The 18,020-nt window shown below is 35.1% G+C and overlaps 2 protein-coding genes across 7 annotated transcripts; one reads left to right on the forward strand and one right to left on the reverse strand.

The window, feature by feature from the left end:
* The first annotated feature begins 8,061 nt into the window (after window positions 1-8,061).
* Window positions 8,062-12,422, forward strand: pjvk (pejvakin). Of its 3 annotated transcripts, XM_041261978.1 has the most exons (7): window positions 8,062-8,272; window positions 8,570-8,765; window positions 10,203-10,344; window positions 10,679-10,796; window positions 10,982-11,039; window positions 11,121-11,125; window positions 11,364-12,422. In XM_041261978.1, exons 1-7 carry the CDS (start codon window positions 8,062-8,064, stop codon window positions 11,705-11,707), a joined length of 1,074 nt encoding a protein of 357 aa, XP_041117912.1. In that variant the 3' UTR covers window positions 11,708-12,422. The 3 variants fall into 3 exon arrangements, with proteins under 3 accessions (XP_041117912.1, XP_041117911.1, XP_041117913.1); XM_041261977.1 differs by having other exon boundaries at window positions 10,982-11,125; window positions 11,406-12,422; XM_041261979.1 differs by lacking the exons at window positions 10,982-11,039; window positions 11,121-11,125 and having other exon boundaries at window positions 11,406-12,422.
* Window positions 12,423-13,068: 646 nt separating this feature from the next.
* Window positions 13,069-17,886, reverse strand: LOC121322172 (peptidyl-prolyl cis-trans isomerase FKBP7-like). Of its 4 annotated transcripts, none has more exons than XM_041261752.1 (5): window positions 17,796-17,886; window positions 17,205-17,368; window positions 16,633-16,784; window positions 14,609-14,736; window positions 13,069-13,493 (listed from the first exon to the last, which is right to left on the reverse strand). In XM_041261752.1, the coding sequence occupies exons 2-5, from the start codon at window positions 17,300-17,302 to the stop codon at window positions 13,332-13,334; spliced, it is 540 nt and encodes a 179-aa protein (XP_041117686.1). In that variant the 5' UTR covers window positions 17,303-17,368; window positions 17,796-17,886; the 3' UTR covers window positions 13,069-13,331. The 4 variants fall into 4 exon arrangements, with proteins under 4 accessions (XP_041117686.1, XP_041117685.1, XP_041117683.1 ...); XM_041261751.1 differs by having other exon boundaries at window positions 17,776-17,877; XM_041261750.1 differs by lacking the exon at window positions 17,796-17,886 and adding an exon at window positions 13,651-13,767 and having other exon boundaries at window positions 13,406-13,493; window positions 17,205-17,676.
* Window positions 17,887-18,020: the final 134 nt, after the last annotated feature.

The raw sequence follows: 18,020 nt of genomic DNA on the forward strand, positions 1-18,020 counted from the left end.
GATAACTCCCCTTGAACTATCAGGTCCCCCCCCCCCCCAGGGGCCGTCCCCGTCCCCCTGCACCAGCCACGTGCATCACTTCTGCTGTTCATGTTGCAACCACCCTATGGCCAAGCTACCAATCTTCACCCTGCTACTGCTTCCAGATCTGCCTCCTCCTCTGCTGGCATTCTTTCTCCACTGCTATGGTGGAGCATTATTGAATGCTCCCCATTTCAACACTGGTTCCTACGCTCATTTGTTCAGCTGCCTATTCCCCTGTTCAGCAATCTGTTATTCAATTCATCCCTGCGCAAACTCCTCGCTTCCACCCAAGACATGACTGCTGCCCTTGTTACTTCCACCCTCTCCTCTGCGACCGGCTTGTCTGCCTTGACCATCTTTAACCTGACCCCCCTTCACCAAGTACTGCATTCTGCATTACTTGTCCATGAAAACAATTTCTGTATAGATGCAGCAACCTCAGCAGCCAAAGTCAGTGTCAGCCAGCCCCTCATATAAGGTGTAGTCTTATATTCATTCCCCTCTTTGTGATATTTCTTTTGCTGATAAGCCCGAGTGGGGCCAATCTCTCCGCCAGTACCAGCAGAGATTTCCTCCCACGAGGGGATTCATTCTTTCCACTGAGAAGTGAGTAGTCTTTAATTCCTGTGACGAAGTGCCCGCCCCTGTTTGTATTTTCTATTATATGTTGCGTGGGGTGTGTTAAATGTTGATGTATAGTCATTGGTACACGGGATATAAACGGGTCTGTGTAACACGAGTGTTTAAAATGTATATTTGTATTTAGACACGGGATTGTACATCACTTTGCGTACATTTAAAGTAGTTAATATGTGAGCACGAGGTTGCGCATAATTAATTCACGTGCTGGGGTGCTCAAGTGAATAATTAATTAGTAATTGAATCCCAGCACAACAGTATATATAGATGCACGTTTTACTCACTCGCGGTTGGGTGTTCGGTGAGTGGAGAATGGGAGAGAGAGTAGGAGCGTTATAATTTCAATTGCTATTGCGTGCTGGTGGGACCAGCACGATACTTGTATTTATCTACTCACCATGTTTGTTAATGTGTCTGTCCGTGCACCGTGTTTTAAGTATAGTTCGTTTTTGTTTGTCTGTTTATTTTGGCATAAAGTGCCGTGTCCTGTTTTCTGTTTGTTTAAACCTTTAATTTACAATAAACCCACGCAAGCAAGCGCCATCATCATTTCAATTCATCCGTCCTGTCTGTGTAGTTCATTCCTTTTCCTGGTTCTGACGCCGCCCACTTCGACCGTCTCTGTGACAATTGCTCATCAGCATAATGTAAATATTTAACCACTATTGGCCATGAGCCATGGGAAGACCCTGTCCTCTTTTCTAAGTCACAAGTACTATAAGACAACATGAATAATAATCACTCAGTTAGGGGAGTGTGAGGAATGACAGTGGGTTGAAAATACAGTCCTCTTTTTCATGTAAGAAAATGGACTTTCACTTTTCACTGATTTAGGTTGCTCACACCGGTGCCTCTGGGGTAAAAGGAGTACAGACAAATGAAGCATAATGGAACCTTAATACAGTGTGCCCCATACTATAAAACACCAATATGAATACCTATTCTTCTTGTTACATATTCTACTAAACCAATCTACTAATAAAGATTAACTATAACAGACTGCAGTGGGCATTGATAGGAGCATTTATTTCTGATTAACATGATACAGGCCTGCAGTTGGGGATTTCAAAGTTTGTATTTTAAGTGCAGCAAGAACATTTCTATGGACTTTTTGGCATGTTATTCATCTATTAGTCATAATGTACAGTGGGTAGGATGTTTGTACATGCGTTCTGTACCAGATTCTGATTTATTTATTTATTTATATTTATTAAACAGTTAACTTCTTTTTAACTTTCTGCTTAGTGTATGCTTCTTTCGTGTGCTAGGATAAATATATGTTTTGGACTGGGAGGTAGAGTATTGCCCCACCCATGGAAAATTATTTATTTGCCAACAAATCAAAGTTAATTACTTTGAAAAGAAATGTCACATACTGTGTTAGCAGACATAAAAAGTACAAACTCAGCCACCCCCTTTTAATGGTGTAATATAGTAATATTTTATTAACACTTAATATATGCTTACTAGATTATGTAAAGCGTAATACAGTTATAAATCAAATAAGTTATAAACTGCAGTATAAAACTTTATTTATAGCATGTATTTATAAATACCTAAATAGTCATTTTTTAATATCTGGATCAAAATTGGTCTGTGTAATTAAGATGCACATTTTTAATATTAATACTAGTTAGCTTTAATATAATAGTATTTATACTTAAAGAGTTTGACCACAAAACCTTGTTTTGTTTTATTTTTTTGTTTCTTTTTGTCAACTGAGCTAGTAAAACTCTTTTGGTTCTTGCCAGCTGTATGGTCTTAAGCTAATCATTTCAAACCCAGATAACCCAAATGCCAAGAGGAATGTCACTGAGCATCAGATAATTTGCTGTGTTCTATCTTGGACATCTGTCAGTCAGAATGCAGCCTCTCTTTGGAAAGCTTAAAAAAAGTAATTGTACTTTCACATCCAGCTTAATGATTAGCTTTTCTGCAGTTTCTCTGTAGTGTAATGTTGTTTTAAACTCAGATAAACCTTCCCATTCATGGTTAATTTACATAGTAATAATATTAAAGAGTCTTGTGAAGTTCATTGTGGGGGGGGGGGAAGTGTGTTGCAAACAATAACTGTGTGAATTGAACCACATGAAAAGAATGTCTGAATGAGTTAATTAATATAGAACAAATTGCACAGCAGTGGGTTGATTTAATTGTAAAACTTCGTAGCATGTCTGTAGCATAAACCAGTCCCTTTGTTTCAGTCTGTTTCCAAATATATTGCACATTGTAAGTGTTTTCATCTGGCACCATTCATCTCTGGCTCTGTGCCACTATTATTTTATTTTGTCCCCTCCCTTTTCCAAATCATCAACGCAATTAGTGCTTTCAGATAGGCTTTTTTGTCTCTCATATGAAACACTAGATGTTCTTTTAACCAAATTTTACTGAAGGCTCAGTATTCGGAGCACACAACGACTGCATTGATCAAAAGATAGCAGAGCCTTCGGCTGAATTCCTGCTCTCATTATTAAAAAATTTTAAAAAAATTCACCCGCCATCAGCCCCTCCCATTCATGAAACAATTTATAATAGTACAGAATCATCTAGATTAAAACTGAATTCAAGAAAGAAAAAAGCCCTAAAATGTTTTGAAACTACATCAATTTTAAACTGTATTTCAGTACTCAATCTAGTAAGATTCCAACTCTCCAGTGAACTGACCAGTGCAGAGTTCATTCTATTCCATGAGTAAACCAGTATGGGGGGTATCCCTCCCACTTTCTTCTAGGCAGAGGAACATTGCATTGATAAATGCAATCATATATACCTGAACAAACCCAAAATACGTCATGTGCCCTAAACATAATGCTATCATTAGTTATGAGTGCAAGATTTTACAGATGGGGATTCTGGAATGGCTCACCTCTTCAAGACCTGACAGTGAGGGGTTAAGGGTGAGTCATGCTGACGCTCTGGCTGTTCCAAGTTGCTTGTTTTAGTTGGCGATGCTCCCATGGGGAGCATTGCCTTGGCCTGCCACTTCTGCAGGTTGGGAGGCAGAAACTGACAGGAACTTACCATGCTACAGAGGCCCCTACAGGCCAGGACCCCAGTGAACTCATTTATAATTTCACTTTAACTGGGACTGTGTTGGTCTGATTACATCAGCACAGCTAGTACAATTGCCTTTCTCATATATGAATAGTGAAAACAATCCACCGCATTTTATATTATATATATATATATATATATATATATATATATATATATATAATATATATAAAATATATGTGTGTGTGTGTGTGTGTGTGTATATATATATATATATAAACAATATATATTTATTTATTTAATTTATTTATTTTTTTTATTTTTTCAGTGGTACCAAAGTTATTATGATACTGAAATGAAAAAAAAAATCCTAATGGAATTTTTTTTTTTTTTTTTTTTTTTTTTTTTAGTATGTTTACAGACCATAAAAAAAAAGTCATTTAAATGTGACTCCCTTTTTCCCTAGTCAAGGTGTAGAACCCGTAATAGTATCAAGGTCCACAACTGTTGAAATTATATAGACTCGTTATATAAGGGTCCCGTGGGACTTTGACATGTCACTGATCAGTGTGTTCTTTTAATGTTACAGCTTGAGAGTCAAACATCAAAATTATACACCTATTTTGTCGTACACACCGTGGGGACACACCAATCATACAGAACGAAAACAGGTAAGAGTTATGTTTCAGCTGATGTGTATGGGGGATTTGATTAAATGCCCAAGCATAATTTCAGAATGCTATAGCAACACTCCTTTGTTTTGGAGTAGCCAAGATAATAAATTTATCAAATTACCTTAGGCTTAAACTTAAGGGTTTTGTATAGTTAAACAAATAAAGCAACGACCTTTGGAAATTTGATACTAATCATATCAAGTCACCATGATTGATAAAAACACAATGACATTTTGCTGCATAAATTACAACCCAAAGTGCCTAAAAGGGTGGTCTGATATCATTTTGAATAACCAGCGGGAAGAGCCAGTCCTTTAAATTGAAAACATATGAAGGTGACTACATTTACTCCAGTTTTTATTTTAAATGCAAGCTTTATTACTTGTGAAAACTGACATTTTATAGATAAACAAACAGCCATTTCACACACTGCCATTTCACACACTGCACTCTTGCATTATTTCCTTACAAGAAAATGGTTACTGTGAGTACAGTAAAACTTTGAACTCTAAAATTAAACTTGCCTAAATACTGGGTGGGAGGGAAGACACATAGGAAGTCAGTGGCTAAACAGGGATTTGTACTGAACCACATTTTTAACTGAAGTAAACTAAGGAAACTAAACATGAACAAACAGTAAACATTTACAATAAGGAACACAAAGGAAACGTTGTCTTTCTTTTTTTATTCAGATTGTGTGTAATTAAAGTTTGTTGAACTCCCACATAATGGTTTGTTACTCAAAAGGGTCATACAATGAGAGTGAGAGGTGAAAATGTTTATATTTTTTAAAGTACACACTTCACAGAATGCAAAGCCTGTGTAATGTTTCTGAAAAATCCAATGCTTTTCCTTTGTGTCGCTGCTTTTGGTTAAGAACTCCTGAACAAGTCACAGATGGTTTGTATCAAAGGAAAGGTCACTGAATTTACTTCTAAAATGCAATGGGCAGGGTTGAGAATGCCTGACAAACCAAATAAGGAATGCTTTCATCTCGCTGCATGACTGCAAAAGTGTCACAGCTGAACTGGAGACATTTGTTTGCTGCAGTCTGGAACCATATAAGATAAATTGGATACATCACCCATTCTGTATATGCTTTCAGTAGTATTGTATTGGAAAGCAGAAGGAAATCATTTTTTATCTGGAAGACATTTTGACCCTTACCATAACCAGCTGTAGAAAAGATGGTTTAACACGAAGAAGTTTCTAGTTAAGAGTTTCCATTCATATGGTTGGGATTAGTCCTCTTGTTTGGGCTGAGAAAGGTTGCACCTTTTGTCCAGATGTCAATGTTTAGTTTCAGGCAATATATTTGCCTAGGTAATAAAAGTTGAAGTATTCTATCAATGTAAACTGTTACCTCACCCATCCTTAAGTGTGATTACATATTTAATATACCTAAATTTAGAACATTTTGAATGACAATTAGGGCTGCCATCTTTTGAAATAGTAAAACCTAGACTAATGGTGAAATTTTTTGTATTACACTTCAGAGAATACAAAAAAGTAAGATGATTAAATACAACAAGAAAGCGTGGGGGTCAAAAAAAAAAAAAGCAATTGCAATTAGTGTGCATGTTCACAATTTCCGTATTTACTATTGCATCTGTATTCATTATCGAGCGAAATAGTGAGTATATTATGGCGCACACTGGTTTTATTGTGCCACACTATGTTAATCAGAATGAATGTGATTTGTATGGTAATGGATGATAATGTATTAAACAAGGCACCCAACTCTGAATAATGAGATGAACTTTATTCATACTGTATTTACTAACCGTAGTGTGCATGTTAAAGTGAGGGATAATTAGTTAGTTTGGAAAGCAGGCTTTAACCACTGATAGGAGATTTAAACATATTTTTCTGGGCTGAAATCTATCTGGCATCATGGAGGCATTACTTGCATTAAAGTTTTCAGATAGAGCAGTGAAAATTACCTGTAAATAACAGGTTATATTAAGCATGAATAAACTGTTACCATGTCTTAAATTTTATTTTATAGTTCATTACATTGGTACAAATAATAAAACATTGGACCAAACAAGGTATTATAATTTAATTTAAAACAACCTCCTCCTCTAGAATGTCTAAACCACTCTGTGTTGCTTCTACAGGTCCTGTGCAGAAAGCTGTGTCTGTTGATCAGTCATTTTCGTCAATGTAAGCCACCTCCACCTTTCGCAATGAGCCACTGACCAAAAGATACACCTGGACTGATGGGGCTTTTTATATCACAATGGTCACGGGTAAGTCTTGGACATTATCGTGGACATTATCGTGCACATTAAATTATTGCCTTTATTATTATGAGGCCCTTAGTATCAAATAGGAACAGAAAAGGAAGGAAATATAAAAACCTACAAATGATAAAACCACTGGATCAAGCATGCATTAGATAAAAAAAAAAAAAAAAAGTTATTCAATGAGAAGTCCAATACTGCCCTCTATCCTTTAATTATTGACACCATGTCAAATTAAAGCCTTGCTTGGTTAACAAAAACAGGCTGGTTATCATTTTGTTTAAGTATCCATTTATTAAACATCTATATATGTATTATTAAATATGTTTTGCAATTAACAAGGGAAAACATGTAACTACAATTAAATGTCATGATACATTACTAGTCTAAAGCATTACAATGTTATGTACATCACTTAGTAAAATGTGCCTATAATTGACAGTATATTGCTATGTTATTATTGTTAATAACTCTGTATTATGGCGTTTGTTACAACACATTCATATATGTGTTATTTACTGTTTATAATGGATGCTTACAGCTGAAAACTGTTAACCTAATTCGATAGCTATTAATAAATGTACACTTATAGTTCACCAAGAAAAGTAGCGGGACCTTAAAACTGTATAATGTTCTTTGTAATTGCTTGATGTCTCACCTGGCTAAACTGAAAACATCTATTTTTCCATTTTCCTTCATCAGCAGCCTTTTTCCAGGGATATAGTCGGTCAAAAAAAACAACAAAAAAAAAAACAATTTAAACAAATATAGAAATCTTTAAAAATGCAGGTTTTTTTAGCGCAAACAGACAAAGACACAACTGAAAGAATGTAAAACTGTGACACAATGCTGACATGAGAAAATCAATCATCACTGTAGATAACAACAGAGCATGCCAGAATTTACTTGCCGGGGGCTAGATAATAAATATGCCACTGAAGTGTGTTGATAAAACACATGTTTAGGCTTGCTTGGCCAAGAAAAGAGTCGGTTTTCACTTAAAGGGTAAATTGTTTGAATTATTCTTAACTATTGTCTTTAAGGGACCTATTTTAATTATCTTGGTTGAACTAAATAGTACTGGCTTTAAACTCATAAATCTGCTGTAACATGAACCTTTTATCACTGTGTTGTCTTTTTTTATTGCATAAAGGGATGTTATATAGAGAGTTGACCCCAATCAACCCTGGTTGGAAAAACAAGACAATACAAAATAAGATGGCCTGTAGACAATTTTCAGTGGGTGACAATTAGAGCAGTAGGAAACTGTTACATTACTAACATGAGCAGCATATCTCCTATCACCTTACATTATAAATCTATTATTAATTGTGTTGCAACCCCCTCTTAAGGGAAAGAGCAAATGACAAATTCATCTGTAGGAAGAAGGAATCGTTTATGCAGCACTTACCAACATTATTATAGATGCTTGGAAACCTTAATGCAAAGAGATTGTATGTATATATACATAAGTAATATGTAACATGTTCGCAGCAGCTACTAAGAATTTTGTAAAACAGGTTGGAGACACAGGGAGGCTGATTTCAGTTCCCAGCCTGAGTGAAGCTGACAGGTATCAACCGCTGAGTCTGGTCACAAAGAAAAAGAAGACTCATTTTTGGAAGAAAACTAAATACGCCGCCACTCCTTTCTCTCTGAAGGATATACTTGTAGGAGAGAAGGAGATCTCAGCAGGTAATTAGTTTATTAATGTCTAGTACATCAGTTCTGGCAATACAACTCACAGCTTTTGTTCGTATGAAGCCAAAGGAAAGCTATTATGAAATGTTTTTAAATATATCCTTAACACAGTTTTTACAAGGGTGAAATATTCCAGCTAGAAACCATATTAAGACTACCATAAAACACTGGTATTTTGGTAAATCCTAAGGTAAACATGCACATGCATGAAATCAGATATAGGCTTGAATATATTATTATTATTATTATTTTATTATTATTATTATTATTATTATTATTATTTCCAAACAGGTGTTTCCTCATACCAGTTACTAAACTATGAAGACAAATCTGACGTCTCCTTGAATGGTAGATTGGGAAACCACATTATCAATGATGTAGGCTTCAACATTGCTGGATCTGACACTGTAGCTGTTAAAGCCTCATTTGGAATAGTAACGAAGCATGAGGTAGAAGTTCCAATGTTGCTTAGAGAGCTCAGTTCAAGGTAAACAATGTCCTTGTCCTTTCAATCCTCACAATCTTATTACATTTTTTTTGGCTTTATTGTATGCTAAATCTTTTGAACATCATGTATTATTATATGTTGTAATGAAAACTGTTGTAATGAAAACAAAGAGTATTATATATATATAATATATATATATTATAGTTATATAATATATCTATTATATATATATATTTATATATATATATTACCAGACTTAATAGTTTAGTGAAATCAAATAAGTTTATAGATCACTGAAGCGCTACATTTCAAACCTTTTGTTATCACCTATACAGTGCTTTATATAGAGATTAACTTCCATATCAACGTGATATTATGTTAATAGATGTATTGATGTATATCCTTTAAATAGTATTATATAAAATAATACAATATAATATCTACTGTTTTTACATTGTGTGAAATGATACCTGTAGGGGTTGGAATCTCTGGCAACAGGAGATAGTGGTATACTGTATGTCAAAAAAAAGTTTCCAGAATTAAAACAGTATCCAAAGTATGTATTCAAAATTGCAGAGTAGAATGCTTGATAACACTGTAATGTCACAGTTCACTTGCAAATGAAAATGCACAAAAGCAATTCAAGATTTTATTTTTTTATGTATTTTTTTTTAATACATCACAGTATTTGAAACTGTTTAATGATGAATTGTTTTACATTACAGTAGCTGGTCTCGTTCACTATGTTGTTGCTGCATTTTTGTTGGGTGAAACGGAGAAAGCACAGTGTAACTGCACAAGACTGATTTGCGCACCTGAGAAAATAAATAAAAATAAAACGTGGGCTGTGATGGATAATCAAATAAATTGTAACATTGTTTATTACATATTGTGACAGGGTGCTCGTGTCATGTGTGCGGGTAGCCGCTGCTTAAGCAATACAGAGAGACAATGCAGGTGGAGTTGCAGACACCAGCAGAGGCACGCAGGATTTATTAATACAAAAAACGAAAGTAAACAAAGGGGTCATGTGACGTTACCAGCGATGGTAACGCACAGAGGACATATACAGCAAGCTATACAAAAGGCAAAATTAAAACACAGTACAAAAACTACAAATAAAAAGTGCCACACAGGATGAGCACTAGCCTTATAAACGAGGCATCCCGCTCCAGGAACCGGCTACACTACGTAACCCTCGCTATACTTTACATGGGATCACTATCCTAAACTAACCAACTGATGAGCCGGTATTCATATGACGACCCGTGCTGCTTCATGCAGCCTTGGCTGGACTTTGTCTTCACAGTTTTAGGTTTGCGTAGCTTTCGTTTCTGCAGAGCGGATGCTTTCCTCCTAAGTATACCGAGTGCTGACTGTATCCTCAAAACAGCTTATCTAATTTTAATGAAACTTGGTAAAACATTGCTTAGTTACTGACATAAATCTGCTGTTAATCTTTGGCTTGTTTTACAGAAAAGTAGACCTTGACCACTGTCTAATTCGCCAGTCAAAGGAGAGTGGACGAGCAGTGCTGTGTGTCGTTACGGAAAGTATACGAACAACCCGTCAGTGTTCCCTCACTGTACACGCAGGCATGCAGAGGAAACCCATGAGGGTAATCACACATCTGCTGTAATGGCAGAATAAAAGCTATTTTCATTCTGCCAAGTTACAGATTGGAGTTAATATTTTATTATAACCCAGATGTTTCCAACAGATGTGGCTCTTTTCTTTAACTTTTGTCCACTTGGGATGGTGATAAATTTAAGATAAATAATATACAATAACAACTAAAATGACAGAGTGATAACACAGTTTCATTAAAAAGTCACTTGGCCACATTGTGCTGCTGATGTGAAAATGAATCAAGTGTTATTCCCTTTGTGTAAAACCGTTTTGACAATGGCATTTCTTCACACACATCTGTTGTTTGTTTTATTTTATTTCAGTTTCAGATTGATGACGGTCGGAATCACAAGGGTCGTGACAAAGCCATTGTTATTCCAGCTCACACAACAATTGCATTTAGCATATTTGAAGTTTTTGTGCGACTGGATGGTCGCTTTGGTAGGTAACTGTTCTGTTGTCATTTAAATGCACAGAGTACTTTGAAGGATTTATCTTCTAATTGGTAATATATACTAAAAAATACCTCAAAGCAATTCTGGGTAAAGCATCTCATTATATAATAGTAAATGGATGAATCCATAAACAGTAGCATGTATTTATTTTATTTTTTTCTTCGGATGAAGAGATGTGCGTCACCTCAGAGTCCGCAGGTGGATTTGAAAAAGAACAAATCAGAGAGCAGTTAGGAGGGTTCCTGGGACGATTTTCAGTGGGCAGACTGAGAAGATTTTTGTCTGGAATTATTTATGGAAACCCTTTCAGAGCAGGTTTGTTTGATTTATTCAGTTATATAAACAGAGACCGCTATCATAGAAATACATTTTGCATTCAAAAATAAATTACGTCACTCACCTGCTGTACATATTAGAACATGCTTATTTTAATATTCTTGGAATGCAAATAGCCCAATTGAATTGTCCCAACATTGATCATAAACATTTGTTGTAATCAAGAGTATCTCATAAATTAAGCTTAAATATTGTAGTAAATGTTGAGTATATTAAGTTTTTATTCAAATTCATATTTCTATTATCTGTTTCTATTTAGATGACAGAACGTTTGATGAAATTACAAATTCTGACATATATATGGAGGATCTGGCTGCAGACTATTATGAAAAGGCAACAAGCATGACTGATGTTTCCACCAGCTACCTTAGAGAAGGCTCTCACACACGGATTAACCTGCTTAATAACAATATACCCAAAGGACCTTGTGCCCTCTGTGGGATGGGACATTTAAGAAGAGAAACTGTGTATGGATGCCTTGAGTGTTCTTTCAATGGACATAAATATGTAAGGCTTCATGTTGTGCCTTGCTTTGACCTCTGGCATAAAAGACTAAGGTAAAACAGATGCATATGTGCCTAACTAACAAGCTTACAGTGTAGTGCCACATTGTTCAGAAACAAGATCAGCACAGTCACTGGAAAAAAAAAAGGTTCAACTCACTTGTATGCAGACTAGATGAGTCTATACAGTAACTGCAGTTTCTAAATAGGTATCTTTAATGTGTTGGTCAATCAGGTTGTAATATATTTACTGGGACCAATTCACAAAGCTGTAAAGACCATTTGAAGGACTTTTATTTTATTAAGGACTGTTCTTTAAATGCCTAAATCTATTTTGCAATTCACTAGACATTGTTTAACTGTTTTAAAGAAGGCAAGATTTTAATATATTAAATATTAAATAATATTAATATTTAAAAAAAAAACAACTAAGAAATGGTTTATATGGTTTTAATGTATGTACCATGAGAAGGTTTTACTAAATTGTGCTACTTATTTTGCAATGCTTTTTAAAAAGTGAACACTATTAAGCTAAATAGTCTGGCAATTATCAAGAACAGGTAACATGAGACTAACTTGAGAATGATTAATAATGTAGTTGATGAATTAAAAATGAAGGAGAGTATCAGGTTGAAGGTACATGAAGAATCAGCAGTCTATGGTTTCGCATGCATGTGAGCAGTGTGGGTTATGTAAGAAAGGACTGTAATTTGATTATTCTGTGCACTAATTCAGTTACATAAAAATACAAATGGAAGCACTTTTTTATTTGCTAATAGTTTGGTGCTAGAATGTTTTTATGTTTTATGACTTTCTATAAGATATTAAATGTAAGATGTATCTGTATTGTCTCTGTGTCCTTTTTAAACCCAATAAGGACATTAGAAATGACTGAATTTAAAAATATAATTGCTTCAAATACATAAAATATGGAGTTGGACTACAACATACAACTAGAACATTTCTGCTCAAATTGTAAATTGAGTTTGACTATTTCTAGCCTATGAATAAAACTAGGCCCACATAACCGATGTACCAGGACTCACCCATGTGCCTCTCTACAAAACAAGTAAAAAAATGAACACACATGTGCAAAGTCTGCATGCAAAATGGTGTCAACATGCTTGCAGGGTATAGATATGCAGTCCTTTAAATGTGGAAATTGTTTATAATGTACCTACAGATAATCCCAATCTAGGAACAAAATATCTGGCTGAAATCTGCTGGTACATTAGTGCCTAAATTCAATAAATAAGCAGCCAATGGAGATCTAGTATATGTTTGCTTGGTTGTTAAGTCTACATTGATCCAGCATATCAAATGTAAACAATCACTATGTTTGCAGGCTAATATAAAGCTTGTACAAAAACATTAAGTTTCCCATCAACAAAGGCAAACACTCTGTAAAAAGACTTTATTTGTAAATGATGTAAACAAATTCCAGTCACCTATTTCCAAGTGGTATTTATTTGACAATATACTATCAAATACTTTCTTATACAAAAAATAATACTATTTTTTTTTCTTTTAAAACAAGTGCAGGCAGATTAGTTGAAATCAGTGTAGTTAAAGTGAATATTTATAGGTATGGAAGTTTAACACAACAGAGCTTAGCTTTGTTTTGTTTGACAATTCTATTACTTCCACTCCTATAAATATTCACTTTAAACTGGAGTGTTTCACTATAGCTCATCATGTTCGTAGACATTGTATTCTTTTGCAGATATGAAGCCATCTCCGTTATGGTCATTCTTCCGAAAAACATCTGCTATAATGGCATCATAAAAGGATTGGTCACGTTTATTACCACCCTTCTCAAACTCCTTCTTCATATATTCTGAGACCTAGGGATAAATCAAACAGAAAAACACTGTTAATTTAAACAAATATAAATAATGAAAAAGCATAACTAAATCATCAAAAAAGGACAACATTTGAGCAGAGTAAAGCATTTGCTACTAACAATTTGTTGAACATTGATATTAGCACGTAATAACATACTGTATCGAATCTGATGGCATTCATGGTTTTCCTTGCATTAATCATTCAGAATATGTTGGAAAAATTGTGTGAAGCAGTGGGAAAGGCGACTGAAGAAACAGGTAATGCTGAGAGACACTGAAAGAAAGATGGAAATAGAGAAAAATAACACACACACAAGACAAAAAAAAAAAAAGTTGGAATACGTTCACAGTGCTCTACAAGAAGATATCAGCATCACAAACTAGCAAGACAAGGTCTACCATAGTTCTTAACTATCTGGTACAAATGTTGTTACTGACTGTTTTTCTTCAAAAGTAGTGGTGACTGGATTACAGTGTATTCACTGTCTTTTATAAGAAAATATTGTTGTTTCCCCTAACCTCATAATTTTGCAGATTAAAATGACGCCCCACAAGCAACTGAGAAAGAAAAAATAACACATGCCCACAAAGCATAATGTTGATACTGAAGAAATGTGTCTTGTAAATAATTGCCCAGATTCAATGTTAATTCCAATTAAAAGTTTCAAAGCTGCGTTTTGTTTTTTCCCCCCGTTTTTGTATTTTTGTCAATTAACAAACATATTTGTCAAGGTGACTGGAACCGAACAGAAACTGGATTCCTTTGAAGAATCCATGTCTAGTCAAAGAACTCTCACATTTGTGTAACATATTGCATAAGCACCAGAACATTTTATTTTTGAAAAGATCACAATGTGTAAATGCACTCACAATCTGGGTTCTGTTATGTTATGTTGTTTGTTCTTCTATAAATCAAACTTTACTTGTCTTTTAGCTGCTTTCAGTTTGAGCTAGATATCCTAAATGGTTGTGCTGAATAGCTTCCCTTCCATTCACATCATATGACTCTACATTTATATAGAGAGTAGGCGGGGCTCGAGCTGAAAAGCCTCACGATCACATTTAAAGGTCCTGCAATTTAATAATATGAAATATATGTTTTTAAAAGTTTTTACCTCATCCTGAGAAAGTGATCTGTCTTTGTTTAGGTCAATTTCTTGAAAGGACTCTGCGCTGCGAGGTCCTCTTGCGACTGTGTACAGCTCAATTTCAAATATCAGTGTAGAATTAGGTGGCACCTTGTCTATTGTAAGGGAACAAAGACAACTAAAAATCAGTACTGGCTTTTCTTCCTAAAAGCAATAATCAAAACTAATGCAGTGCTGGAAGATTTTTGAATGGTCCTATTCATGCTTAGAAAAAAATATATTTGCACACAACCACCCATTGAATGTACCAGTGAATGCCATTTTAAATTAATAAATTAACAATATTTTGTCTGGAAAATTAGTGGAAACAATAACTAATTAGAGGGAAACAATTTTAGGTTAGTCATTGTAGGTTAGTGTGTGTATATATATAGTTAGAAATATCTATAATGATGTATGGTTTCTAGAATAATACTTACCACATATTAAATATAGGGGAGGGTAAATGAGCATGCACTTAGAATTTAAGAATTGATACAATGTTCCTCAACATGCAGTGATGCCAAGATATAGTTGTTTATAAAAAGGAAGGAGTTTCTTGAGGAACTGTACAAAAAACAAAAAAAAAAGGTCAAAGATTTAGATAACCAGTGTTAAATAAATGCATGGCACATTAGTAAACATAAAAGAGCATTCATCTGTAAAGAGAATAATTATTAAAACTTAGGGCTGGACCAAATCAAACCCTGATCGCTCTTGCAGTGTTTATGCGATAATAGCACTAGTTTCTTTACCCCAAAACAAAAACTAGCCATTTCCAATCCGCAAAAGGGGCAGAGAGAAGTTTTGCAGGAGAAGGAGGGACCGTCAAAAGCAACATTAAACTGTGGAGAAAAAAAAAAAAATGTTGGCTAAAGAAAAAAATGGTCTTGTGCGTGTCTCGCTTAAGGGTGCAACAAACACAACATATATTATGATAATAATAGGAATAATACATATAATATTTGATACAATATATGAGGTCAGTGGAGCGTCTTGAGGCATGTATTTTTTTTTGTTTTTTTTGCAAATATCACGATGTTTAGTGTTTTTTTTTTTTTACTATTTGCTTAATAGCAATAGCTTTCGACAACTTTAAAGTTCACTATACAATCTGATCGAAATTCTTGTGATGTGATTTATAGCTGGAATTGAATAGATTTGGTCGGGCAATAGCAAACCACTCCCCCTTCTCAACCCACTTGTAGTCAACAAGTGATAGTTGCTTTCTGAAGCGCGAAGAGGGCTTGTTTTGGTTCAGCGAAATTTCGGTTGGAATTTCTTGTGTTTTATTACTGCGAATGCTTTCGCGTCCTCGTTCGCTAAGCGCTAACATTGATTTGGTCCGGCCCTTAATAACATTTCAAAGTTACACAATAGCTAAAAAAAAGGTTGCTTTTTGTAATAAGTTGTTGTAATGGTCAAATCAACACAACTGCTCTGTTACACCTGTAAGTCGACTTGGATAAAGGCATCTGCCAAATAAATAAATAGTATTATGAAATGGGTTGGGACATATCTGCGTCCTGATTGTGTTTGCAGGAGAGTGGGTAATCAAAAAAAGACAACTGAAGTAGCTGTTACACAAAAAAGGGAATTTTGAATTCTGTTGAAGAAATGCACATTAGCGTAGAACAGTTTGTGGGGAAAAAGAAACCCAAAATATTCTTTACTATTCCTTAATTAGGGTCAACTAAAAAAAAAAAAAAAAAAAAAGTAAACAATATTTTAAATTAGTGCAAAAAGAAAGCATATTTATTTCACCCCACTGGCAGGTATTTTTGTGTACTTGTTTTTCATGTATCTTTTTTCTGTTTATTAGAAGAAACAAGTACAAGGAGTGATATATGATGATAATATTTTTAGCCGTGCTTCAGCTGAAGTAGGTGCAGTTTACAGGAAAGGCACCTTGAAGAATGGTTGGAGGTTATGAGACAATAGTGTTGTTGAACAATCAATCTCTAGCAGCACAAAACAAGACCATTTACCACCATCCATCTCCCTTAAAATACCTTTCCCTAGTTTTCCAAATCCTAGTGAAGGGGGTACAGTCACTTTTCTTTTTTCTCCAGGACACATGCCCATCATTCCTATGTCCAGTCCTTTTATTACTTGGCCAACACCAAGTACAAACCACTTAGGGTGTCCTTTATTGTCTGATCGGCTGCAGGAAGAGAGAGAGAGAGAGAGAGAGAGAGAGAGAGAGAGAGAGAGAGAGAGAGAGAGAGAGAGAATGCAACTTTAAAATAATTTAAATCAGAATTCATGTGTCTATTCAAAGAAGGTACTTAGGTAAGGCTAGTTTAGTCCTGACGTATTCAATGCAAAGTTATAGTATTGATAGATGGAAGACTTCAATCACGAACCTATTCGATTCGATTCACATTAAACAGAGCAAAAAGGTACAGATGTACCGATCAGGAATGCAACACCAATTCAGCTGCAGACAGTACTGTAAAAGAGTTCCATCTAAACTGTGTTTAAAATAGCGTCAAACTGTACAGTTTATATACAGGCTACATTATTATCGTCACAATTTTCCCACACCAAACGTTATAGTAACAATAACTAACCATCTCTTTACCTGCAGTAAATCTTTGAGCCATCTTTTGCTAGAAACCCATCATAATGCGCATTCAGCATGTCCCCTTTTTTGCTTTTCTTCGTGCATTCTTCTGGCATGTGCACAACTTCAATTTTGACTTCTTCTTCTTGTGCAACTGAAAAATCTACCGAAAGGCTGTATGCCTGCAAATACAAAAGAAACATGGCAATAAACACCATTGTGCCCGACAGCTAATCACTGCGTACTGTTACACAAATTCAAGCGAACGCGTGGCAGTGTCTGAAAGACCAATGACTCCAGCAGCCACGCCCACGCCTCTTCCAATTACACGTAAAGACGAACGTGAAAATCTTCTGAACTGGCAGTGAGGAATTTGAGTCATGTTAGAACTTTATAATAAAGATGTTGCGCAGTTTACATTTTTCGTCTACTGAAATATTTTATGAGCATGCAAGAAAACAAAACCAAAAAAAAAAACAAACAAACAAAAAACAAAACAAAAAAAACACTTAAGACCAGGCTGTGAATGTAATAACAGTTGTGAAATGTGCTTTACTGTACACAATCTGACTGCCTCAGATAAGGATACCTGGCTTCAGTCAAACTGACATTTTTCAACTATGGCGTCACATTCGCATTGTTCTTCTGTGGCTGCTAAAACCACAGAGCAGTTTAACTTGGCACAAGGTGGAAGCAACACGATTTCACAAAACCACCACGGAGAGAGAGGGTGATCACTGGTGTTTTTGCAAGTGTTAAATGGATACTACCATCGTCGATATCACATGAATGCACCAGAAAAAAAAAACTATATTTCCACAGGAAGCTTCAATT

Source organism: Polyodon spathula, chromosome 10, assembly GCF_017654505.1.
Source record: "Polyodon spathula isolate WHYD16114869_AA chromosome 10, ASM1765450v1, whole genome shotgun sequence".
NCBI classification, from domain to species: Eukaryota; Metazoa; Chordata; class Actinopteri; order Acipenseriformes; family Polyodontidae; genus Polyodon; species Polyodon spathula.

What these genes read in the sequence shown, in the direction of transcription:
- pjvk (XM_041261977.1), top strand. Translation starts at nt 8,062, where the DNA reads ATGTTCGCAGCAGCTACTAAGAATTTTGTAAAACAGGTTGGAGACACA. An exon ending in CTTAGAGAGCTCAGTTCAAG is followed by an intron (nt 8,766 to 10,202) that starts GTAAACAATGTC and finishes CTTGTTTTACAG; the next exon opens with AAAAGTAGACCTTGACCACT. An exon ending in TGGAAACCCTTTCAGAGCAG is followed by an intron (nt 11,126 to 11,405) that starts GTTTGTTTGATT and finishes GTTTCTATTTAG; the next exon opens with ATGACAGAACGTTTGATGAA.
- LOC121322172 (XM_041261749.1), bottom strand. Translation starts at nt 17,404, where the DNA reads ATGGTGTTTATTGCCATGTTTCTTTTGTATTTGCAGGCATACAGCCTT. An exon ending in GGCTCAAAGATTTACTGCAG is followed by an intron (nt 16,785 to 17,204) that starts GTAAAGAGATGG and finishes CTCTTCCTGCAG; the next exon opens with CCGATCAGACAATAAAGGAC. An exon ending in GATCACTTTCTCAGGATGAG is followed by an intron (nt 13,494 to 14,608) that starts GTAAAAACTTTT and finishes ATTTATCCCTAG; the next exon opens with GTCTCAGAATATATGAAGAA.